At 50.5% G+C, this 26,463-nt stretch overlaps 1 protein-coding gene across 1 annotated transcript in view; it reads right to left on the bottom strand.

Annotated features, from left to right (window-relative positions):
- PKNOX2 (PBX/knotted 1 homeobox 2) overlaps positions 1–26,463 on the bottom strand; it is a gene marked incomplete at its 3' end in the record, with an annotated part of 257,006 nt that overhangs the window by 17,511 nt on the left and 213,032 nt on the right. Inside the window, exons 5-8 of the mRNA XM_082845810.1 lie at positions 23,712–23,883; positions 12,668–12,856; positions 634–763; positions 96–193 (exon numbers count right to left, since the gene is read on the bottom strand). Coding sequence (XP_082701936.1) covers positions 96–193; positions 634–763; positions 12,668–12,856; positions 23,712–23,883 — 589 coding nt within the window. The remainder of the gene's footprint in view (positions 1–95; positions 194–633; positions 764–12,667; positions 12,857–23,711; positions 23,884–26,463) is intronic.

Here is a 26,463-nt window from a genome sequence, read left to right on the forward strand (position 1 = left end):
GGTGTAAAGTGCCTAGCAGGCAGTAAAGCGTCACGGTTGCCCTCCCCCAAACCCATGCACATACGCACACACCTACACTGCACACACACACTCACCTGTGTGTTCTGGAGCTGGATGGCTCCCTGGGGGATTGCTTGGGTGACCACCTGACCCTGGGAGGTTACCATGGTAACCGGCTGGTATAAGGCTCCACCTGAGGAGACAACCACTTTTGGAGTCCCCTGCCATAGGGGTGGGTAGGAGTGAGGGCAAGCAGGGTTCCCAATGCCCTTGGCACTCACGTGTAAACACCCTCTACTCTGGAGGCATTCAGCCCCTGTGGAGGAGGGGTGGGACGGGGATGGGGTCCAGAGAATAGAGTCTCTCTGTGTGTTTGGCGGAAGGGTCTCTGACGGGCTTATGAGACTTTGACCCAAATTTGTTCCAAACCACCATCATCAGGTCTTGCTAACCATCTACAAGCTTACAGAACACTTTAGTCAAGAAACGCAGCTGGAAGCCCCTCCCTCGGCAGGGGGCACCTCTCCCATTTCCTAGGACGTTTTGTTCAGTGCCCTGCCCCCCAACCCTGGAATTCCCTCAGGGCCACCCGGCCTCCTCCCAGGGGTGTTCCCCACAATCCGCTGCACACACCTGACACCACTTGTGAGTTGACAGTTGTCATGGCGATGTTGCCCTGCTGGAGCGCTGAGGCTGGGACCACAATCCCCTGGGGGTTATTGGAGACTCCGGACATGGAACTGGGGGAATTCTGCAGGAGGTCCTGGCAGTAAGGGAGGCGTGGTTTGTGACAATGCCACTAAGAGCTTAGATGCCACAGCCCCAAATTTCTCCTCTCCCCTCCCCCTTCCTGCCTTGCCTCCTCCCTTTTCCTGCTCCTCTCAGACCCAAATCCAGAAAGCAATTCTCATGGCTCCCTAGAAAGTGTGAAGAAGGCTCAATCTGAAAAAAAACCAACCAACAATAGTCATGCATTTAGCCATTCCATTCCCCTGCAAACCTGAGACATAAATTATCCCAGAAACCAGCGGTCCGCACCTTGGCTTCACTTTGCAAGTTCCGGTATCCGTACCTAGATTCCATCCCCGGCGATTCTAATTTAATTGGTCAGGGGTGTGGCCAGGGCTTTCGGCGCGGGGGTGGGGGGGAGGGGCGGGTGTTGAAAGCTCCCCAGGTGATTCCAACCCCAGGCCAGGGCTTCACCTGCACGTCCTTCGCACTCAGTTGTCTCCAGATGCCCCACCCCCACCGCAGGGCCTCGCTTCCCCGTACCTGTATCGCAGCACTTATTACACCAAGATCCACACAAAGGGGCCTCCGACATATTCTCTTTGTATCCTTAGCACGTAGTTTAGGGCCTGACACATCACGGCTACTAAAATATTTGCTAAATAATAATAAAATATAGCCGCCTGGCCCCTTCATAACCTGTCTTCCAGGAATCTCACGTGAGCCTCCCCTCTGCCAGCCTCGGGCACATTCCATCGGCTGCTTCCTCTCCCTCAGGCCCCCAACACAGAGCCCACCACGGAGGTCCCCTCTGCCCCACACTGTCACTGCCTGCCCGTTTCCCCCAGACAATGCAAAGCAGCTAAGAAAACCATTTTTCCCCCTGGTACCCTCATCATTGCCACGTAAGAGCTGGGCTAGGATCGCTTAGACTTGATGTAGAGGGACAGGAGGGAAGCTTGGCCGTGGGTCTCCAAGAAGGGCAGCAAGGCCTCCCTGCTTGGCGGCCGGGCGCTCTGCTCTGCTCTGCTCTGCTCGGGAGGGTTCGTGAGGAAGGAATTGGGTGTGAGAGGTCGGGGTCTCCAGGCTTCATCTGGAGACAGCAAGGCAGGCGCGAATGAGGTGTAGTGCCCGGAGCCCGAGGAGACCCACCAGGGTCGCTTAGCACCTAGCCTCCGGTGCCCCCGACCACAGGCCCACATGTAAAAACAGGGCTTGAACCGGGTAACCTGCCCAAAAGGCCAGCTGGAAGGAATTAGGCAGGAAAGGCCAAGGAAATAGGGGGGAAAGGAGGCCCCTGGCTTCCTAGCTTTGGTTTTAGGACCAGAGGAGCTTGGGCCTTCGGCTGCAGGAAGGTCTAGAGTGTGGAGTGAAGAGAAACGTGTGCTTGGAGGAAACCTGGAGCCAGTGACGGCACACAGGGAGCGACAGACAAAGGAGAAGCATCAAAGGCCGGGGGACAGCTAGGGCGCATCACCTCCCAGACCCTGGCCCCCGGGAAGCCGGCCAAGCCTCTCACAGAAAGAGGCAGTCGGTCCTGACTTACACGTCCCATTCGATTCAGCTGCTTAACCCCCCTTGGCGTCTCCTCCGAGCTGCCTTTCCTACCCTCCTGTACTGTCCGGCTCAGGGCTATAAATACGCAACAGCGGGGCGGGAGCCTGGCTTCCCCTCCTCCGTGCCGGGGCCTCCCATCTGGCTCCTGGGAGGAGGCCTCGCTCCCATACTCGGCTCACCTCTGCGGCTGTGACCTTGGGGAAGGGAGGGAGCGGCTCCTGCCTCAACTTTTCCTTTCTGGGATCGGCGAGGGCCTCCCCACCAGCGAGGTTTATTCTTTGAGCAGAATTCTTGGCCTTCTCATTTGTACAGCTCCGGGGTAATGCTGAGTCTGACCTGCAGAAGCCTAGAGACTGGAAGGGCCCTCACAATCTGAGTATTTCAGCTACCTGAGGTACAAATAAGGAGCTGAGGCTTAGACATCCCAGCGACTTGCCCACGGTCCCCCAGCTGGGTAGCAGCAACAGGGCTAGAACACAGTCCTCCGTCCTCCACAAACACTGGACCCACACCCTGTGCCAAGAACTGGGCTGCAAGGTGCTCCTGGAATCACAGCGGTTCAATAGCTGTTGAAGGCAAGTGAGCAGATTAAAAACAGCCCAAACCTGGAAGTACGGAGACAGCGTGGGCACCCAAGGAATGAAGGTGGATTGGGAATTAGCACCTCCTGCCTCAGTCTCTGGCTCGTTGCTAACACCCAGGAATCCTCAAAGCCTCACTCTTCAGCTGTGAGTGTGCTCCAAGCTTGAGCTCCCCTCGTCCCAAACTCCCAGCCAACCATTCTCCCAGGGTGTAAAGCAATACTGAGATGACGTGAGGCTGAGGCAAACGTGGAAGGTAAATTTAATGGGGGGCGGGGTATCCACTCCATGCCACTCACCCTAAAACTAATGGCAGTGACTTTTCAACAACCTCTGGTTTGGAATCACCCATGCCACAGTGCTCGTTGAATAAGGATATTTGGGAATTTCAAACGTAAAAAGTTGTCCCAGACTTTCTCCTCCAACCCCACCCCCTGCCCCACGGAAAAAATATCCAGCAAGGTTAGAAAAACACAGGCAAAGCCAGTAAAATAAATATAAGATGTATGCCTTGGGATTCAACCAACACATTTTTACTAGCAGAGGCAAAAGGGTGAGCTATCACCAGCTTATTCAAACTCTGGCTGGCTCTCAGACTTGTGGCTTGGCTAGCCTCCATGCCAGCTTCCCCAGTTTAGGTAACTAAAGGCAATTTACGCATTGGCTCAGACCCTTCTCTTTCCTACCCTCTCCTCCTACTCTGGGTCTTTGCTGGGAGGTGCTAAGAGGCCAAGTTACATTAGTAAAGGAATGGGACGGAGAACTTCATGGGTAGAGACCGTGGGCAGGGCCTGGGCTGGCCCCACCTTAGCTGGGACAAAGAGAGGAAGTGAAAACTTGGCATCCCTGAGGTCTGGAGAAATGATATTCAACTCTTACATTTGAAAATATGAGCTGTTTCACAAACCTGCCTGAGAACTGGGGTGTTTTTTTTGTTTTGTTTTTATTTATTATTGGCTACATCGGGTCTTAGTTGATGCATGCGGGATCTTTCGTTGCAGCGCGAGCTCTTCGCTGTGGTGGCTTCTCTCTAGTTGTGGAGCGCGGGCTCCAGGGCGTGTGGGCTCTGTAGTTTGTGGCACGTGGGCTCTCTAGGTGAGGCGCGCGAGCTCAATACTTATGGCGTATGGGCTTAGTTGCCCAGAGGCACGTGGGATCTTAGTTCCCTGCCCAGGGATTGAACCCGTGTCCCCTGCATTGTAAAGCGGATTCTTTACCACTGGACCACCAGGGAAGTTCCCACTGGGGTGTTTTTTTAAGACACAGATTCTTAGGACCATTGAATTAGACCATCAGCAATCCGTGTTTTTTAAAAACCTCCCTCACATGGTCCCAAAGATCAGATGGGTCTGAAAACTACCTATTTATCATACACACTGAATATCAGAGAGCATTCTTTCACTGTGCTATTTCATTTTAATCTCACCACTACCTATGGGGTCAGCAGAGGAGAGATTCTTCTATTTGCCTGAAGAGGAATTGAGGTCCAGAGAATGGAAGTGACCTTCTTGAGTCACATGGCTCTGCCTCGAACCCAGGTCTTCTGGCTCCAAGTGTAGCACCGATGCTCCCATGGAGAGATGAACTTTGGAGTGAGACAGCCAGGCTCCAAGGTAAGCACAGTGTCCGGCACATTTAGGCACCCAATAAATCATTTCCCACTTCCTTTGGCTAAAGTCGCGCCACTAGGGAATGACACAACCAGGGTTTAAAACCTGTCCTAGACACGTAGGGCCTCGTGGGTTCCTTACTTAGCAACAGCAGAGGTTCATCCGGGGCTGCACGCCTAGCAGTGGTGGTCACGCCTTGACACATGCCCCTTCGTTCCTGCCTCCCTGCCTTCGGTGTTCCTGGGCCAAGGCCAAGCCCCAGAAGTCGAAGCTGCGGTCTCTGTCCCAGACGAGCTCCGAGACTTGACCTTGCAACTATTTCTGGTCACGCCTTAGTTTCCAGCCCGCTAGAACCTTGTCTCTACAGAGACAACGGGGCTGCGTCTCTGGAGACCGTGCACCGGTCTTTTCTGAGGAAGGATCTATGACAGCGGCAGTGGGAGCCCCCTGGGGAGAAGATGTTGGCTAAGCACACAGTGTTATTATCTTCTCGACAGCTTCCTCCTGGGTCTCAACAGACTCCAAACCAGGTAGATGGTGCTCTGCCTAGACCCACACAGAGCTGTTTCCTGCCAGGCTCCTTGGCCTCATGAAGAGGCTAGAAGCACATCTGGTAGTTTCAGTGACATTTCAACATCCGGAGACTCACATCCCTGCTTGAGTTGTCCAGGAACCAGGGGCTGAAAGCTGGTTATCCAGTCCAGGAATTCTTTGCCGTGATCAGGTGCATGACAGTGGTGTCCGCAGGCCTCTGGAAACTGCCAGAAGGCTGGGAATCATGGGCACTTTCCTGGCTCTTCTGGTGGAGCCGTTCCATCGGGCTGGGGAGCATCAGTCTCTTACTTTCTAGTGGGAAATGGGCCAAAAGGCTGAAAACTTAGAGTTCCCCAGCAATGACGTCTTTTAGGGCATGGACCAGGTGACCAAGAAGTCAGGTGGAAGTCAATGAGCTGGCCTCCACAGACCTCATTCCACTGTTGCTCCTTGTGTGCTGTTTCCCAGAGACACAGAGAGGCCAAGAGCCTCTCGGGAGGGGCACAGCGAGGTAGGGGAGCAGCTTTAGGATGGCTGAGAGCTCGCACTCCTGGACGCCACCCGTGGGCCAGCTTCCAGGCCCTCGTGTCCTGGGGCCATCAGTCATTCTTTCTGAACCACAGTGGTCACTGGGTGAGTTTTACTCCACATTTCATTTTTGGAACAAAAAAAGATGACTTGTTCAATAGGAAGCCATTACTAAGAAAAAGTGAAAGGCTCTGCAATTACTTTTGGAAGCAGAGGGTGGAGACGGTGGGGAACAAATGAACTGGCATTGACTGTGAACTCTGACACGATGGTCTGATGTCAGCCCAGGAGGAGCTGTGTCAGCCCCTCGAGTCATCTTTCTTCACTGTTAATAGCGAAAGGGCTTATGCTGCGTGGGAAGACTTAATTTCCACTCAAGGAAGAGACTCCTGGAAGAAACCACGATGGTAAGAAGAAATGAAGGAGTGAAGGAAAGGACTGATTAGAAAAGTTTTCCTTTAAGTTATTTTGAAATAGCTGTAATTTTTATTGGACTAGGATGCCTGTGAAACAGGGGAGTGAACTGGATGACCTTGCGAAGGCCCTTCCGGTTGGGGATTTTAGAAAAACCAACGCCATTCCCTGGGATGTATTGTGAGTGGGTGGAGGGAGTGGGGGGGCAGCGGGAGTGGGGGCCCCGGCTGTCTGCCATCCCCCCCCAGGCCACTAGGGGTCTCTGCTGATCCACCAGCCCAGACCATCCTCCCTAAAGCCTCCGGAGCCTCCCAGGAGGACGGGTTTGTTGCTAACTTGCCTAGACTGGGGGTGGGGAGCTGGCCTGCTGGAGAGCTTGTCTTGACCCACCCGGGCAAGCCCTCGGCCCATCCTCTTGACTCCCTTAATGCTCCCTGTCAGCCTGATATGCTGGGCAGGCGGCACAAGGGTTCTCTCTCATGCGCGTGTCACCTCCCCCTGCTTGGCTGCAGGGTTTTCAGGGAAAGAGGGGTCTTTCTCTGAATTCCCCCAAACTGCCTAGCACAGCGCTGGGTGCAGGATAGATGCTCAGTAGATGGGTGGCCTGAGTGGGCTTCAGCCTGGAACGGGGTGAGCGTGTGCCTTTGGGGGGCAGGGACATTGCCACTGTCCCCAGACACCGTGTTCTTGGCCGCGTCCCTCCAGTGCTGGCAGAGCCAGCGTGCTGTCTCAGGCTGGGAAAAGCTGGGTTCCCAAACCCGGGGAAGCCAATCACATGTACGCAAGCCACCTAATCCCATTCCTGTTCCACTCCAGTTGGGAGCTTTCGTCTCAAGGGAACAGCAGCTGCTGCTGCTCTTAAGGAACATTCCCTCAGAAAGAGGGAGCCGCTCAGGTTTCTGAGCCTGGCAGGGCCGCCCCCTTGGGGTCCTGGCCCCCGAGCGGAGGCCGGGGTGGGGGGCTAGGAACCCAGAAGGGACAGCCTTAACGCCCAAAAAGGAGAAAGGCAGTGGAACTCCCGGAACTCAGCTTCCTGTCACTTGGGTCTGGGGGTGACCCCTTTTCATCTCAGCAGTGACCTTGCAGGGTGGGTCACCACCCCCAGCTCGGCCATGGGGCAGAACTTCCAGGGGCTGGGCTGAGGTGCTGGCTTCCCACGCCCTTGGCCTCCAGCTAATGTTGAAAATGCAAACTCTGTGGGTCAATAGGTAAGTTTCCCCTTCCCCAGGTGAGGATGTACTGATGAGTTCCCTTCCTATTTTTCTGGAGAGTAGCACAGCTGCAGAGTTACATCGGGTCGGCCGAGCCCGGAATCTCAGAACCATGCTTACTCTGTGGCCTCTCCCTTCCCTACTTTCAATGTATTAGCAAATCCAAATTCTTGCTTCCCAGCCATTGGTTTCTTACTCGCTGGTCTCTGAATCCCTGATCTACAGCTAGGTAGGGTCATGCCTCCCCACCCAGGGCCCAGGACGCTTGGTTCTCCTTCCTACGTGTCACAGAAGAAGTAAAAGGATCTAGTAAATGAAAATAGACTCATCCCTGACTCTGCTGCTTAGTAGGTGTGCGACCTTGAACCAGTGACTTAACTGCTCTGAGTTTCCCTTTCCTTGGGTGTACAATGCAGAAAATAATGTGCACCTTGCAGGCTGGTTGTGAGACATAAGCAAGATAATCTATGTCAAGCACCTGGTACACAGAGTGCTTGGGACCAGGGAGCTCAATAAACGTGGACGTTCTCCCCTTTCTCTGCCAGTTCTTCCCTGAGCAGCTCAAAAGGTGGCCAGTCGGTTCATTTGTCTCCAACGCGTCTCCAATCCTTACCCCATTACCTACATTCTCCACTGCCTTTAAAGTCTTTGGCAATTGGCTGTGGTGATCAGACTCAAAGCGTAACATCCCACAAATTTGGCCGCAAGATACTCCATCATTACATTCGCAGTTAGAGATTGTGTCACAGTGGTTTTCATGCCCTTGGAACCCAGCAAGCTCATTGGTGCTTGAACAGATGCACATGGCATGAGTGAGTGATGTTTCCCCCATACCCCGGCCCCTTCTCTGCAGGGACTGTGAAAGGCTCTCTCTGTTCCTTACCTTCTCCAGACTTCTCTCTACTGTGGGAACATTCACACTGAGAGCTCCCAGGTAGTCTGCTAACTGCCCTCCACTCCCCCAAGCTTGCCTGAAATGCCCCCTCCTCTAGGAAGTCCTCCCAAGGCCAGTGAATCTACAGTTTCTCCAATCACAATAGGATTTGAAAGTCCTCCTGCTGGCCTATTTGATCCTTACAGAGGTTTGCTCGTCCTGTCTCTGGGCAGGAACAGACAATGGCCATGAGGGCATGCAGGCTGGGGCCTGGGCTTTCCCCGGGGAGGAAGACGGATGCTGAGTGGTGACTGGGCAACCTCAGGCCATACACATGCTTTGCTCAATCCAGACCCCTTCCGGCGGCTGCCTTCCTGCCCTTCCTCAGGGTCCCCTTGCCCCTGAGCACTCTGTGCTCAGATAATTTATCTAGATCCTTGGGTGTGACTCAAGTTCCCTCCCACTGAGATTGGGCACTCATCATGGACGATTCCCTGTGTTCTCCCAGGACCTAGCGGGGTGCATACAGTAAGCTTCCCCTAAATGCTCGGCAAGTGAATGAGAACTGTGGCTCTGCCCGATTTGCACTGGAACAGAGCTGAGGTTTAATCTCCACGGGGAAAGAGGGATGGATTTCAGGTCAAACTAATGCTTGAGGGGGGCGAGCATGAGGGTCTCTCCAGTGGAATGGTTTATTTGGGGCCATCGAGGAAGGGCTTCTTCACTGAGGATCTGCCCCCACAGGAAGCCTGGGTTCTGCCGAGTAAGAATCCTGGGTGTCATTAGGTGCAGGCAGGGCAGGGTGGCCTCCTCCAGAGGGGAAAGGACAGGCTGTGGCCCAAGTCCTTGGAAACCCCGGTTTAGCTTTCCTGCTTGCTGAAAGCAGTCTCCCCCGCTCCGAACCCCCTTCCACCCCCCCTTCCCCATAGAAACGGAAGACCATGCGGAGAGTATGCCCCGACCTCACAGAGCTGGATGGGGACACAGTATGGCATCTGAGAGAGGGGGACCAATTTGAATAAAAAAACATCTCCCACTCTGCAACACAAGGCTGAATGATTAGCACACAGGCAAAACCATGAGCCAGCAGTTTGCAACAAAGCTGGCAGGCGGCTGGAATGTTGATCCTGAAGATCGTGTTCCAGAGGGGAGACACCCCTCCCCAGGCCAGGCTGGGCTCGGCGCGGCTATTTCAGGCTGGGGGGATTAAGGTCGCACCATGAAGAATGTGTGCACAGACGCACACGCACACGCGCACACGCACACGCACACGCTCCTCCTCTCTCCTCTGCCGAGCTGGCTCCCACGGCCGGACCCCAGTCAGGCCTGCCTCCTGCACTGAGTCTCTTGGCCCCGAGGGTCTCTCCTTCCTGGGAAGGCCCAGGCCAGCCCGCGCCCGCCTTGGCGAGGCAGAGATGGGAGCCTGACCTGGGGATGTGGACGGGGCAGCGCGGGGCACATCCTGCTCACCTTCTCCCGGACACACACCTGGGGCACTGCACTGACCCCACCCCTCCCCTCCCCCCACGACTGCCGCCGTCTCTCTTTCCAACCCCTTCCGCCTCTGCCTGTCGTCAGTCTCACTCTCCTCTTCCTCGGTCTGTGTCTTTGTCTTTGTTGTTCTTCTCCTCTCGTTCTTCAGCCTCTCCGTGCCTCCCTCGCAAACGTGGCCATTGGTATTTGCCTCTCTCCCCCTGTCTTTCTCCCTACTTCCCCTTTCCTCCTGGCCTTCCTGTTGCCCTCGCAAACGTGGCCATTGGTATTTGCCTCTCTCCCCCTGTCTTTCTCCCTACTTCCCCTTTCCTCCTGGCCTTCCTGTTGCCTCCCTTGATTTCTCTCTAGATTTCTCATCATATTACTTCTTTCAACAGATATTTACTGGCTGCTTATCATTCGCCAGGAGAGGAAAACGTGAAGTCACGTGGGATATTTACCATATAAATGGCCCACTGTGCCCAGGAGTTAGTTGAGAGGAAGAAAAGCCCATGCTTTGGGGTGGGGTGTCAGGGAGGCCTCCATGGAGAGAGCAGCCTTATTATTGCCGTTGGGGAAGAGGCTGGGTTTGGTCCTGCAGAGATGTGCCGTCATCACCCAAACACACAGGCGTGGAAAAATAGTGACCTACGAGGGCATCAAATGTCAAGTGAAAGGATGTGAAAACTCTGGGGGGCAATTGGGCTTTCAAGCAGGAGAATGGCTTGAATAGAGCTTCAGAAGATAAAGCAGCAGCAGAAGGCTGAGGTGTGCATATGTGAATGTGTGTATGTGTGTGTGTATGTGTGTGTATGCGTGTATGTGTGTGTGTGTGTATGCGTGTGTGTGTGTGTGTATGCGTGTATGTGTGTGTGTGTGTGTGTGTATGTGTGTATGTGTGTGTGGGGGGGGGAGGGCTTCGAGGTAGCCAGAGAAGACAGAAGAGCAGGTTAGGAAGCTATGACAGCAGCTCGTGTGTAATTCCCTTATTTACCCACTGAAGCCTGAACAAGTAGGTGGGGCCAGTGAGAAGAAATGAAGGGACAAATCTGAGAAGCAGCAAATGGGACCACCTCGCTAAGTGTCTTCTCCTCTCTTTCTTGGTGTCTTTGTTTTTGTCTGATCGTCTGAGTTCCTCTTTCTAAGCGGATCAGAGGCCTTTCTGCAGTGGTCACCCCAGGACCAGCTTCACTGTCAGGCACAGATGTGATGCTTACAGTGATAGGAATCAAAGTTCCTTCCTCTTTCCTCTAAGCTCAGAGGCACTGAATGCAGGGATTCCCCAGGAGGACTGATTTTTGCAGATAGCACCTCCGAGGCCTGGCTCACCCAGAGCCCACGTTATCCTTCTCTGCTAACCCGCGTCTCCAGTGACCCTGCTTTCTGCACACCAAGTTGTCGGTCCGGGGACCCCAAGCCTGAGGGGCCCACTGTGGCTGCAAAGCCCTCTGGCCCTCCTTTCTTCTCCCACTGCCCTGGTTACACCCCCGATGCCAGAGCTCGAGCTGGGGTTGGAGGGCCCAGGAGGGAAAACCCAGGGCCTCTCCAAGGACCTGATTATTTCCAAAGACTTGTGCTAATTTTCTGATATGATCCTTACATCTCTGTGAGGCACTAAATCCTCATTACTTTTCCTGACCGATGCATTCTAATTAGATCAACACTTAAAACAAATTCACAATAGCCACAGGATGGCTTTCCATCTCATTAACTCCTCACTTATTATTTTCATGAAAATTACTGATAAAAATGTGCATCTCCATTTGGTGAGGCCTCACAGCCTCCTTGGCTCCTATCTTGCATCTCTCCCATCACCGGGGCTGCGCAGCATCGCCATGGTAACCCACAATAATAGAAACTAATAAATTACAAACGAGATGCTCGTTGAGCAATTATTGTCCTCTTTTATGCAAGTTTCTTGCTAATTTTGATCATAAGGGAAAGTACAATAAGACTCTGAAGGAATGAGTCTATTTCAAGAGAATATTAGCAAGCAGAAGCCTGGGCGGCTGAGTTTAGATCTGTAATAAAGTGATTTGGTGATTTCAAGCAATGGGAAGAGGAAATAAACTTCCGGCCTCGTGTCCCATACAGTACTCACTATCGAGTCCCACAGAGACCCCACTGGGGTGGGTTCGACGTGATTCCTGCTATCAAAATGTACAAGGCATGGCTGGCCTTCTAGGGGTCACCATGTCCTTTCCTCTGCCTCCACCAACCTAGAGAGATAGATTACACGTCTCGATCCTTAAAACTTAAGGATAAAAATGGCACCACCTTTCTTTGGCATTCTTTCCAGCACCTCTCACCAAGCGTTCTTAGAAAGTTTAGCGGGATCCCCAAGCCTGATTGTCTCGTGGGCAGAGGCTAGCGCAAACCCCCTGGGGGACCCTCCATGTGTCTGTCCTGGACTCAAGAGCTCAGTGGGAGAAGAAGAAAGTGGTGAGTCTAGGGCTTAACATAGACACCAGCGAGTTGGGAAGGTATCACCAGGAAGCTTTCTTCGTTCACAGGTTTGGGGAAGATATTCTGTCCTGGAGAGAGAGCCCATTCTCTGCCATTTCCACAGTTCCCAGTTCCCAGGATCTTGTGAGGGGTGACTTTAGGTGACTTACACAGCGGCCCCGGGCCACAGGGAGACAGATGTGCCAGGGCAGGGCGAGCAACTAGAGAATGATCGGGAGAAGCTGTTGCCTCCTATTAGGCGGGCAGGGTTCAGGGAAGGCCCACTTCCCCACACTCCCCTGCCCCAGACGCAGAGAGCCCATCGAGCTCCAGCCCCCTTGAGGAGCCTGCGAGGCTGGGATGTCTGGGTCCACTCCCAGCTCCGCCCGCGCCTCATCCTCCTGCAAGGCTCTCCATCTCCTTAACTCTCGTGCTCATTTTTTGGGATATCTTGGACCAGGAAGCCAGGAATCCCTTTGGACATTGTCCCTCTCAGATCTGGTCATCTTCTAGGGAATACTGACACCCTGGTATGCAGAGCTCTGGGTGAAAAAGGGACTGAGCTGCCTGCAAATAGCAGGAGGAGTGGATCAGAGGTGAAAGGATACAGTCAGTCTAAACCATTTTCCTAGGTCTCCACGGGACCTTCAGACATTCTGACACCTCGCTGAGGAGCCTGGCTGGGAGACAGGGCCCAGCCCCGCGTGTTACCTGTGAGTGAAGGTTTATGGAGGGCTGGTTGGGGGAGCAGGGCCCCCCGAGGTCATTCCTGAGCAGGTTATCACTGTGCATCTTGGTTTTGAGGCAGGTGATGTAACGGTTACAAAAGTCCTTGCAGAGTTCATTGACTTTCTCCAGCTCCAGCAGGTGGATTCTCAGGACCTGGATTGCCTTCACCATCTGTGGAGGGGGAGGAGAGGTGAGCCCAGGTGTCTGGATCCCAGTCCCCTCACTGCCTTGCCCCCCCCCCCCCGCCGAACAAGTCCCAAGCCCACGGACAGAGAGGAGCCCATGCTCGCCCTAGGGACGTACGCTTTCCACCCGCAGGATTTAAATTCTCCTTGTGGGTAGCTGCCGATTGCTTCCTTGCTTTGAGTTCACTGTTATCACAGCTGTTCTTGAGGCAGGTGTGGTATTCTGAGAACAGCACTGTGCTTAGAGGTTAGAAGGCCAGGTCTCAAGCCCCCTGCCTGCCATTTACAGTCTGTGTGGCCTTGGCCAAGTGCTTAAGCTCTCTGCGCCTCATTGTCTGACAAATGGGGACCATTACGCGCTCCCTGACAACCTTACAGTTTTGTGGAGAGGAGCACCTGAGGGAAGGCGTGAGCTGCAAAGTGTGAGGCCTTGAACAGGCACGAGGAAGACCGAGATCAGAGCTCCTTGCAAGAGCCCCAAGAGGTCAGGGACTGGCTACTCTTAAACACGTATTCTGAGTACCTCATGTGATGCCAGTCACCTAGCAGACACCCCACCAATGCATGTTGACCGACTGCATCGTCCAGCATGACTTAGCTGGGTGCTGGGACACCCAACTGTCTGAGGTGGCCTTTTGCGTACCCTTTGGTACGTGTGTCTGCCGCCTCTTCAAGCGGATGTTCCTAACCTTTTCAAGGCAAGAAGCTATTTCTCAATCGAGGCTTTTCCCTTTATCGTTGTTATTATTATAAAAAGAAGGTGCTATGGAAGGTATGGAAAACAGAGGATGAAAAAGACTGCCCTTGATCTAATCACCCTAAAAAGAATGACGATTTCTTTGTTCTTTTTCGCATGCGTGTATTTCAACACAGCTTCAATCACCTTGTATGTACAATTTTGCTTCCTGTTTTTCCCCTTAGTTTACCAAATGTACTTTTCTAAGTGGCAGGAATGTTTCCTCTATTCTCCCTTCTAGACTGCAAGCTTCTAGAAGAGAGGGGTGGTGGCTAATTTGCTCACCCCATTATCCTCGTTACTAACACAAGTGGATACTGAGTAAATATTTGTTGAATGGGTGAAAGTTATTGAGTAAATACATTTTAAATTGCTGCATATCATTCCATGTGTGTGCCACACTTAGCCAATTCCTTATGGTTGGGCATTCAGGTTAATTCCAATTTTTTAATTTTATTAAAAAACATGTTACAGTGACTTATCTTCCAACCTTATAGCTTATTCGTGTTTCTGCATTATTTCCTTAGGACAAGGTCCCGGAAGTGACAGGAAAAAAGCTATGGACATACCTTTGGCTCGTGATAAATATGGCCAAATTGCTTTTCAAAAAAGGTGTTGGAGCAATTGGATATCCACAAGCAAAACAGTGAACCTTGATTTAAATCTCACGCCTTATACAAAAATTAACTCAAATGGATCAAAGACTGAAATGTAAGACATACAAACTATAAAATTTTTAGAAAAAAAAAACAACCCAGGAGAAAATCATCAGGACCTAGGGCTACGCAAAGAGGTCTTAGACTTAACACCAAAAACATGACCCAGAAAAGGAAAACTTGATGAATTGGACCTCATCAAAATGTAAAATGTTTGCTCTTCAAAAGACCCTGTGAAGAAGATGAAAAGATAAACTACAGACTGGGAGAAAATATCTGCAAACCACATATCTGACAAAGGACTTATGTCTAGAATATATAAAGAGCTCTCAAAACTAGCCAGTGAAATAACAAGCAATCCAATTAGAACTTGGGCAAAAGACAACATCAGACATTTCACTGAAGAGTATATATACATACATGGCAAATAAGCACATGAAAAGATGTTCAATGTCATTAGCCATCAGGGAAATGCAAATTAAAACCACAATGAGATATCACTATACACCTATCAGAATGGTTAACATTAAAAATAGAGGTAACACCAGATGCTGGCAAGGAATTAGAAACGGGACCACTCATATGTTGCTGGTGGGTATGAAACATGGTCCAGCCACTCTGAAAAACAGCAGAACAGTTTCTTATGAAACTGAATACACCACTCAGCTCAGTAACTCCAACTCTTGGGCATTTATCCCAGAAAAATAAAAACATCTGCTTCCCCAAAACCTGTATGTGAATATTCCAAACAACCTTATTCTAATAGCCCCAAACTGGAAACAACCAAAATACACGTCAACAGGTGAATGGATAAAGAAACTATGGTACATCCATATCACGGAATAGTACTAGGCAATAACAAGGAACAAACTACTGATACACTCAGCTACTTGGATGGATGTAAAGGGAATTATGCTGAGCAGAAAAGAAAAAGCCAGTCTCAGAAGGTTACATACTGTATGATGCCATTTATATAACATTCTTGAAACGACTAAATTTTAGAGATGAAGAAGAGATTAGTGTTTGCCAAGGGATGTGGTGGGGGAGAGAGGGAGGAACTGCCCTGTATCTCGACTACCATAGTGTTTCCATGAATCTACACATATGATAAAATGGCACAGAAGTACACACACACACACACACACACACACACACACACACACACACACACACACGGCTGCATGTAAAACTGGTGAAATCTGACTAAGGTTGGTGGATCATACCATAGTCATTTCCTGGTTGTCAAACTGTATTCCAGTCATGCAAGAAGGGGATCAGGACTTCTCTGTATTAATTCTTACAACTGCATGTGAATCTATAGTTCTATCAAATCACAAAGTAAAAAAAAAAAAGTGGGGCTCGCCTTGGAGACCATTTATGTTGACATAAGCAATATATAAGCATCCCTCTTAGCTTTGGGCCGGCATTTTGATGCCCAGGAAAACAAGGATGGGCATCGCTCCCAGAGAATCCTATCAGGTGTGTCGTGCTGCGTGGCTAGAAGCCAGGGCCACACCCACTCTGAGCTTCATCTGCATTTCAAGTGGAGAGCAAGTGAGGCGCCCCCAGGTTGGCATTTGGATTGTCCCATGGGTAGGGATTGTGCTTGACTAATTAAAGGCTCTGAGTACTGAATTAGACTAAGTGTCACTCAAAGACAGAAACCAACAATTGTGTGTTTTCAAGCAGGGCTCAGTCACAGGGTCTTGTCCTCAGGAGATGCCCCCTCCGTGGGGCTGAGACTAAAGGAGACTGTGCCGTCCCAGGCAAAGAGGAGAAGAGTGACTTTAGTCCAGATTATTTGGACCAAAAGATGGAGTCGGGCACTGAATAAATTATTTGCTCTTGCCTAAATTTTCTACTTGACAATATATGGTGTTTAATAAATACTCATTGACTGACTGATGGATAACAATACCCAAACATTTCTTATTCTTACTATGTCTCAGGGACTGTGTTAAACCCAGCACATGCCTGATTTCTTACACATAACCACCTCTGCAAGTGGGTACCATTATTGCCCATATTTTACAGTTGAAGGCAATGAAGGCCACAGGTAGAAGTTTACTTGCTTAACGTCACACAGTCGGTAAGTGACAGAGCTGGAGCGTGAAGCCACGTTGCCTGTGTTGCTTCACCGGCAACTAAGGGTCTCAGGATTTACACAGAGAAAATGTCAGTTGATAGGGTGCATGGTTTAGGGAGAAAGTGGCTTAGTGACAGGAAGTACGGGCATCCAGGAAACTCAAGTTTAGGATTTCCAGAACCCTCCCTGGCAATGTTCCCACATTCGGCTGCTCTGGCCTGGCCCGCAGGAGAGCCAGAGTACCTCAGCGTGCTTCCCCACGCGTAAGAAGAGGGGGTTGGACTGTCAGGTGCCTTCTGTTTTCTGATTCTCTGAACGTTACAGGGACTTCTGATGGTCCTGGAAGGGACCACGTGAGATGATCTAGGCCAGTCTCTAGGTGACTGGATGGTCCAAACCCTCCCGGACACATGGCTGCATCTCCTCTCCTGAGGCCCTCTTACCACCTCACGCCATCTCCATGTTCTCTCAATCTGCTGAGTTCTTCCAAACATTTACTGCAATCTCTGCTGCCTTAATATAAAGTGCTGACTCAGCCTTCTGTAGGCACCGAGAACATCCAGGGCTTCCATCAATACAAGCTCCCTTAATTTAATGTTACACATTCAACAAATATTGAGTCTCATTATATGCCAAACACTGGACAAGACCTCTGACTTAAATAAGTTGCCCAGTTAGCTTTGTCTTCCCCAGACAAAATAATCCTAATTCCTTAAACCTTTCTTCTTTCTCCCTCCCTTCCTTCCTTCCTTTCATTTCTTCTTTCTTCTTTCTCTGAGCTTTCCTTTACTGGACTATCCTTCATTTTCAATCAACATTTTATTTATCCATTTTAAAATCTTTGCGTGAATACACACATACACACCCATACACACAGAAAAGTGCACCTATCTATTTATAGCCAATAAATCCTCATTAGGTAAAAAGAATCAGAAAATACAATTAAGTAGAACAAAATACAAAGTAAAATCTACCCAAAATAGCTTTGCTCAAATGAAATACGCATGCAATGTGTTTAAATAGATTTGGTGCACGGTGGCCAAAAGTGGACCTACATTTTGGTCTAATAAAGTACAGGTGAAGGATTACTTTTTTATGAGGTAATAGACTTGGTTTAAAGATTTAAGAACATAGAGTAAATCATAATGGTATTCCAAGGCAATGAATATGTAGGACCTATTCAGTATTAGAGGAAAAAACGGGCAATGCCATTAATGTGGGGCAGCTGCCTGGCCTGGCGCAAAGCCTGTGGGATTTACCATCAGACAGCTTGGATTTGAGGCCAGACCTACTATTTACAAACTGGGTGACATTGGGCTAATTCCACGACTTCCCTGCGACTCAGTTTTCCTCATCCCTGTCTCACAAGATTTGATAACGGCTAAAAGAGATAATAATGTGAAAGTGCTTTATAAACCACAGGGAACCAAATGCATATAAACTTTTGCAACCTCTTTTAATGATTTCTAATATCCTGTTGGCTTTTCTATTGCTGTTCCAGTTTCAGATAGTGGAAGAATCATCATCCTCAGTTTTTTCTTCTATATTTATGTTTAGTAAGTCATCCTCTATCTTATTTTTATGCAATTTTGGGTTTTTGCCTCTAAATCAGAATAAAACTCTGACATATTAAACTATTTTTCCTAAGTGATCAGGGTCATGTAAAAAGTTATTCCAAATCTTCTAGTGCGATAACAATTCCATTTAATTTAATATCGTCATCAAATGTGATGAGTGGATCCTTCATTCCTTTTCTCTCCGTTTTGCTTCATCTTTCAGCTTCTCTCCCTCCCTTCTCTTTCAAAAGAAAAAAACAGCCCTCTTCTTCTGAGCAGAGGGCTTCACAAAAGCAAAACAAGATGCACCCTTGCATTTCAGTCTCATATCACATCACACGAGCCCCACAAGTCTCAGGAAAGCCCGCAGGACCGGGGCCTCTAATTTTCTGGGAAGTCGCATGGCATGATATCCTGAATCTACTATTTTCTGCCTGGGGTATTTTGGACAAGTCATTTAACTTCATCTATAAATGTAAGCTGATAGGTAATACTTACACTGTAGAGTTGTGGTGAACACTGAAAAAGATCATGTACACGTATGTCCTGGGCACACAGGAGCTGTGTGCTCTATGGAGATTCTTACGCCAACACGCCCCTCCCCCCCACCATCAAATACTTTTCCGAAAAGTGGCCTCTCTCTCGTAGGATTGCGGCCTCTTCATTTGATAGTACTGTCCTTGCCTTTCAAAACATTTATATACGTAGCACTTTACAATTTGCAAAATGCTTCTCTCTCCATTACCTCATGTGAGTCTCAGAAACATGGGGACACACAGGCAATGTTATCACTGTGCTAGAGATGAGGAGATCAAGGCTCAGAGATTAGGTAACCAGCAAGATTCCACGCAGTAATTAGGGAGGGAGGTAGCTTTGCCCTGGAGGGCAGATTCTGTTTATCCTCTCCTCCTGCAATTTGGGAAGCTGAAATGTTCTCCCTCATTTACGGAGGAAGAAATTGGGAAACACACATTCCTTGAAGTGCTCTGACGCTTCCTGCATGTCACTAGGTCAGCCAAAGCTAAAATCTATTCAGGAATTTTTCCAGACCAGACCAGACCAGCCGGACCTGGCCTGAGCAGTTGGAAATGTGGGGTCACTGGAACAAGGCCTGGGACATGGAAGAAAGGTGAAGTCCAGAGCCTGTAGACTGCTTAGGGAGGCCACCTCGCAGGACAAGTCAAATGCTTTCAAGTCACAATGTGGCACTTGCCTTCCCACGTCCCCAGAGTTTGGAGAAGCACTGTGGTTCAGGGGAAAGAGGTGGGCTTCAGGAGCTACACCCACCTGGCGCAAACCCCAGCTCTGTAACTTACTGACCATAGGGCTCTCGGTCTTGGATTCCCCCTTCTGTAAAATGGGTATAATGATAACCCTCTCATAGGGCTATGGTGAGAATTCAATAGCAGAGCTGGGTGCTAGAGAACAGCGGGTTTTGGAGGCTAGGTCTGGGGTCCTCCACTTACTGGGACGCTCTGGACAGTTCACGTGATCTCTGCACTTCGGTGTCCTCATCTGTAAAGTAGGATAGCGACAGCAACCCCCTCAGAGTCGTACTGAGGACAAAATGAGATCTGGCCAGAAAAGAACTAAAGACAAGTGCAGAGGAAGCACTAAGAAAAGACTGGCTCTAGGGCTGCGTCACTGCTGAGCGTGGGCCGGGCTCCACGCCTGTATTTGACCCACGTATGTGCTGTGTGGTCTTGAGCTGGTGATTTCACCTCGTGTCTCAATCTCCTCATCTTAAAACGGGGATAATAATAATCTGTGCCTTGTGGGTCTGAGAAGAGAATTAAATAAGATAATACAGGTGAAGTGTTCAGAACGGCACCTGGCACCCAGTAAGTGCACTATAAATGTTAATTATTACTGGCTTTGATTATTATTTCCTTTCCCTGTTCTGGTGTCTTGTGGGATTTTTCTGCTCCCATCAAGGCGAAGAGAGTGTGGGTGGGAGGCTGAAGGGAATGGCTCTCTGAAGGGGGCCGCCCGCGGTCTCGGTGGGCCCAGGGCTCTGCCTGGCCTCCTTATTCACAGCCTCTGGCCTCTGGCCCTGCCTCTTCAGAGTGGGCCCAGGGGCCTGGGGGGGGCCCATTTTGGAGCTGGTTTTGCGGTCAGGCAGCTATAAGCCACACCAGGGTCTCATTAAAACGTGCCCCGTAAGTGTTAAAAAAGTTACACATAAAAAAATTCCATGCATGAAACTGAAACCGTACGTTTTAGAGCTTCGGTTTGAAATCCTGCATAATATATAAAACGTCGGCCCTGCACTGGGGGCCCGTAAATCAGATTTCATAAAACAAAAAGCTTTCACCTTTCAAAGGGGTTTGGGGAACTTGCGAATTTTACAGACTGGACCAACTGCCAGTCGGAGGCTGCTGGGCCCAAGCAGGGGATCCGAGGCCCAGGTGCCAGAGGCCTGGTGAACGCTGGGTGGGTGTGGGAATTGGAGTGAGGGTATCCCCGGGGGAGCATTCCAGCTTAGCCACCATGGGGGTGGAAAGCCACCCGCATGGCACTGAAATGGGGAGGTGGAGAGGCTCAGAGAGCATGGGTACCAGGGGGAGAGATGCTGGGGGTACCCTGGATAAATGAGGCGTCTGTTACCCCCCGGGAAGCAGAGAGGTGGGTGATGGCGTGCAAGGAGCCAGCAGACCTGGATGCTGACAAGTCACTTCTCCAGACTCCAGTGTCCCCATCTATAAAATGGGCTGCTTTCCACGCTTGTGGTTTCCCCACCAGCGTTTTGGGATTCTAAGTTTCTTTCGGGCAGCTGGCTAACCGGGAAGGGAGGTTCCCTCGGAAACCTATACTCTGGGAACTTCTCTGGTCTCTGAGCATCTCCGGCAGAGCTTAGTAAGCAGTGCCCATGGGAACTCGTCTGAGAGACCGTGGAGAGGGGCAGGTAGACACAGAGATCTGCGTGGACGAGAGGAGGGGACCAGCTGGAGGGGGAGGGCCCGCGTGCCCGTGGCGGGCCTGGGGGAGCTGGGGAGGAGGCAGGACCCGAGCGCCCAGCGCGGGACAGAGTTCGGGGGATCCTCGTGTCCTCCTGACAATCCCATCTGTGAAAGTCAACATTCAAGGGCAAAGGAAAGCCGCCCTGACACACATATATATAAAAAATAAATCTCTCAATTATCTCAGCTCATTTGCTTGGGGTCTCATTTTATGTCCCTGCTCCGCTGCGCAGTATATCTGTCCGGATAAAGAGTTACAGTCCGTTGGGCTACGTGTGTGGGGTTGTAAAAAACACAGATGCCAAATTAACTGGCTGTGGCACTCAGCAGCTGATTGAGCTGATAATGACGCGATCTGACCTTTTTCTAATTTCTAATTATGTGCATCTCGGCTGTGCTGGCTGCATGATTCTTGTTGTAATGATGGCTCCTGTGATCGGCCTCTTCATCTCTCCCCTCCCGACACAGGACTACAAGTGGGGTGGCAAAGGGCGCTGCCTGACACCCTCCCCCCACTGGAGGTAAAGTTGCAGGCTGCAGGCCACACAGTCTCTCTGATGGCCTGGAGGTGAGGTGAGGTGGCTGGAATGCCTGGCTTTAGCGATACTGCATTTGACCTTAACCTTCTGGGTGCCGTGCACTTAGTTCCACAAGCCATCTCGTGAATATTTTATGAGTGTCACAGGAGACAGGCGTATTGGCTCTATAGACGAGGAAACTGAGCTTCAAAGGAGCTGTCATCAAAGTCACCCAGAGGGTGAGCTGTGTAGCTGGGCTGAGGTCCTTGGCTCCTTCAATGGTCTCCATTTAAATAATCGACCCATCCATCAGTCATTGACTGCAGCTAACTCTGGGTCAAGCAGGTCCACATGAGGAGGTGGGCTGTCCAAGGCCTGCTCCACCAGGGGACCACTCCCAGCGCAGTCCCCTGAGATAGAGGCCCAGGGAGCACCGGGGGTCTGGGGCCATTGGGGCAGCTCCTACAACATCCGCGTGCCTAGGTCAGGTGTGGCACGTAGCAGACACTAACCAAGTTTTGTTGGATTAATGAAGAAATCTGAGTCTTTTGAGTGAACAGAACTCTGAGAGACCCAGGTAGTGTGGGCCAGGGGAGAACAGGGAGGTGGCCACACTTCTTGGTATTTTCCAGGCTGGGCTAGAATAAGAGGCTGTCCTCGGGGGGTCCTCTATAGCTCACCTGGCAGGGGGTAGTGGGCAAGGTCTGTGAGGTTTGTTTCCCCAGGACTCCTACCTCTGAAGGTGTAAATTCTTTCATATTACTCAGCCTATTGTAGGTATTTCCTACCAATTTAGGCCTCAGTCTCTTTTGGGGTCAAGGGAGAGGAGTGCCCATTCCAGCTCCTGCAGAAACGGCTGCCTCACTTCCTGGTTCCGTGGCTGCTGCGGGTGTAGCTTCTAAAGACCTGATTCACAACTGCGATTCTGAGATTCTGAGCAACCGAACAGCAGGCACTTACTGCTGGACCAACGGGAGAACCTGCACGGGGACAGCTGTCCTAGGGGACCTGAGAGACAGTGGTCTGGGCTCCCAGGAAGGCTGTCTGCTCAATCCCAGCCAGGGGAGAGGGAGGGCCAGGCACAAGCCGAGGTGGATTTGCGGCTCCGAGAAATCTGCACTGACGCTCCCGACCCCGGTCAGGTGCTTATCCTCTGTCCTCTAAACGCGTCATAATACTTCACAACTTTCCAGGCCAGGCTGGGGGGCTCTCTTGGTAGCTCTTCTGGCCTCCATAAAGGAGCATAATCAACTCTTGAGAGAAGCAGTGGGGTGGATAATTCCCAACACAGGATAATACCCACGTCATTTAAATCTGTTCTGCTGGTGCACCGTGTGTGTGTGTTTTTCTTCCTTCCTTTTTGGAGTCACATTTGCTTTTCTAATTCTGTCTCTCTTTTGGGAGTAGGTACTAACTAAACTCTGACTGCAAGAGGTCAGTGCTCTAATCAATCAATTTGTGGAAGAAAGAGTTTTTCAGAGTTTCCAAATTCATCCTGCATCATCTCGGTAATCCACCCACAGAAAAATCAAGAATTGTGGTTAATAATCCCAGGATGACCGCTGTCAGGATGAACAAACAGAGCACCCTCTCTACAGCTCTCTTTCTCAACAGGATTCCCAGGGCTAGATGAGAATTTCAGGCACCATCTAATCTAGTGGTTACCAAGCCTTATTGAAGATTGCAGCTGTCTGGGAAACCTCTAAAAATGTACCTTCACGGGTCCCACCAAACTTACTGAATCACGGTTTCCAGGTGGTGGGCCCCAGGCCCGTGTGCTTTTCAAAGCTGTAGTGATGATGTGGATGACAAGCTAGGTTTGGGAGCCTGATCTACTGCGTCCCCCTAAATGGGCAGGACATCTGCTGATCTTCTCAGTGTGACTCTGTTTCCGGTCTTCCTATCCACCGACCTGCTTGACGGTGCCTGTCATCCCCACCTTCCACACTGTAGCACATGGCCATCAGCTCCTCTCTGGGCAGCCCAAGACAGATTTACCAGCGTGCCAGGGCTCTAGCTCTTGGAACAGCTACACCAGACATTCTGGGCGCCATGACCCTCCTTTCCTCCCGTCTGCACTGCAAGGGGGTTGTAGGTGATGCTACTAGTGTTGCAGCGGCAGAGGAGGGGAGAGCTTTGGCAGCAACACCTTTGCATGCAACTCTTGGTTTAAGGTTCTCAGATGCTGGAAGGGTACACCTAGTGCCTGACCACGGGGGGCATGCAAATTTCTTTGTTGAATGCATGAATGAAAGGGTCGCTTCTAGGGCATCTGGAGGGCATCAGAAGGTAGGGAGAACCTAGCCAGGGCGGGTTGCAGGGTCTTTACCAGGTTGTCCAGCTCTGGGTCGTCGCTGAAGAAGGGTTTGTGCTCTTGCTCTTGCTGGTGGACAAAGTTCTCGATGTCCACGTCAAAGCTGGCGGAGGTGATGCACTCCGAGCCCTGCGTGGCCTGTTCACATTTCTCAAACAGCAGCGTCAGGAGCGGGAAAAGAGGGTGCCTGCGGGGACATCAAGAGCTCACACATGCGCACTCAGAGACTTGCTGCCGTCGGGGCTCAAAGCCACCAGGGTCCCTTCCCACATTGCCGTCACTTCTTCTCCCAGGGTCCCACTCCCTGAGAAAGGCCCCAGTCCCCATGGTCAGCCTAGACGGCAGCATTTCACGCCCTGGCACAGAGAATTCAGTCTCCTGATTCCTAGGGCCTCAGAGGCTTCTGTCCCTCCCCACCAGGGGCCTAACTTTTCTCTTTGTGCAGAGAAACTGCACAGATATTTGATGAGGGATGCTGGGTATAACCCTTCCCAGAAGTAGGTGTCCATTTCTGGCTCAGTGTCAATCTGGGAAGGAAATATGGGAAATGTCCAGAAAAGTGCTGGATGTGAACATGTGTGGTTGGTCACACACCCTCCCGTGGCTGCGTGGAGCCAGCCGAGGGCAGCACCTGTGTGTTTGCAAGTGTACATGGCGGGGTGTGGACCTGAGTACTCGTCACACGTGGTGGGCAGAAGTCTCCACCTGTCCTGCATCTGTTGACCGACTCAGTTTAGGTCAGACACCCCAGTCACACGTGTAACACTTCCCTACACGTTTCTATCATCACACACTTAGCACAACTGTAATTAAATAATTCTTTGCATCATTATTTGTCCAGTGTTTTCCTCCAAGGCTGTCTCTGTCTCAATGATCACTGTATCCTTAAGACCTTGCCCTGGCGCTGATAGCAGGCACTTAATAAATATTCGGTGATTGACAATGAACCAGTAAATGATGAATACGTGAGTGTGAGTGTGAGTGTGCGCATGTGTGTGACGGTTCTGTGATGGATGGATGTAAGCTGAAGTGCTTACCTGGCGACTCTATGGGTCTTGGCTTCGACATCACCCACTCTGGGAAGGTTCCCTGACTGCCCCTCCCCTCAACCTGTGCCAACGGCTCCCTGGGCTGTTTGCTTTACCACCTGTCTTCCGCACTAGACTCTCAGCTACGTGAGGGCAAGAAGCAAGCCCACCTCATTCCTCACTGTCTGCCCAGAGTCTAGCAGCGGCATGTGGATACTAATAAATCTTTGTTGAATATATACATGTTAGGTGTATGACCCCATTTGCATATACAAGTGCATCTCGTTCTCATTTCTCTGCAGCATGAGTGAACAACTATGTCTTCACACCCGGCACGTGCACATGTGTTTACATGGGTATTGACACCGGACGCTGGAGCCCCATTCCCTCCCACCATGGTTCCCAAAAAGCAACGGCACATCCCTCTCTGGTTGCTCACCTCAGTGCCCTGGAACCACAACATCTAGCTCCTTTCTTTTTGAGTAAGCTCTGCGAGCTGGGAGAGGAGAAAGTATGTATGTTGGGTCTGGTCCCCAGGCTTCTGCCAACGGGGATGCTGTAGCCAGCACTGCCCAACAGAACTTCTTGAGGTGATGAAGACATTCTACAACCTCTGCTGTCCAATACGGTAGCCACCAACTTCATGAGGCCAATGGACATTTAAAACATGGCTGTTTTTGAATTATGGTTTTCTCAGGGTATATGCCCAGTAGTGGGATTGCCGGGTCATATGGTAATTCTATTTTTAGTTTTTTAAGCAACGTCCATGGTGGATGGACCTAGAGTCTGTCATACAGAGGGAAGTAAGTCAGAAAGAGAAAAACAAATACCGTACGCTAACGCAAACATATGGAATCTAAAAAAAAAAATGGTACTGATGAACCTAGTGGCAGGGCAGGAATAAAGACGTAGACATAGAGAATGGACTTGAGGACACAGTGGGGGAAGAGGAAGCTGGGACAAAGTTAGACAGTAGCACTGACATATATCACTACCAAATGTAAAATTAGATAGCTAGTGGGAAGCAGCTGCATAGCACAGGGAGATCAGCTCAGTGCTTTGTGACCACCTAGAGGGGTGGGATAGGGAGGGTGGGAGGGAGGCTCAAGAGGGAGGGGATATGGGGATATATGTATACATATGGCTGATTCACTTTGTTGTACAACAGAAACCAACACACTATTGTGAAGCAATTACACTGCAATAAAGATCTATTAAAAATAAATAAAATATGGCTCTTGTGTCTAGGACACTGAATTTTTTATTTTGTCTAATTTTAACTAATTTTAATTTAGATAGCAACATGTGGCTAGTGTCTACCATATTGGAAAGCACAGTAAGTCCTGAAAATGAAAACAGATCATGCTTCTTCCCTCCAGCATGCTATGATTAAACATGCCGAGAAGGACTGAACATTCAGCCTGCATAGTGTTTGTAGGCTGATGGGGGACCCCTGTGAGCCTGTCCCATCCTGGGATTCCAATAATTCTGGGCAGAAAGGCAGAAGGTGCTGAGACCCATCCACACTCAAACCTATACCTACTGGTCATTCTACTCAAGCTCGGGGGCAGCGGGGGCTGAGGGGAGATGAATTCCTGCCACAGATGAGCTGCGTGGCTTGGCAAAGCTGTCTCTAGACATTATCTCCCTGACCCTTGTTTTGGGAGCTGATGCGTAAATAGCTGGGCTCCAAGGCTGCAGGCTGGGTCACAGTCTGGAGGAAAAAAGGGTCAATATCT

The sequence above is a fragment of the Leucopleurus acutus genome, assembly GCF_964270905.1.
Source record: "Leucopleurus acutus genome assembly, chromosome: 8".
NCBI classification, from domain to species: domain Eukaryota; kingdom Metazoa; phylum Chordata; class Mammalia; order Artiodactyla; family Delphinidae; genus Leucopleurus; species Leucopleurus acutus.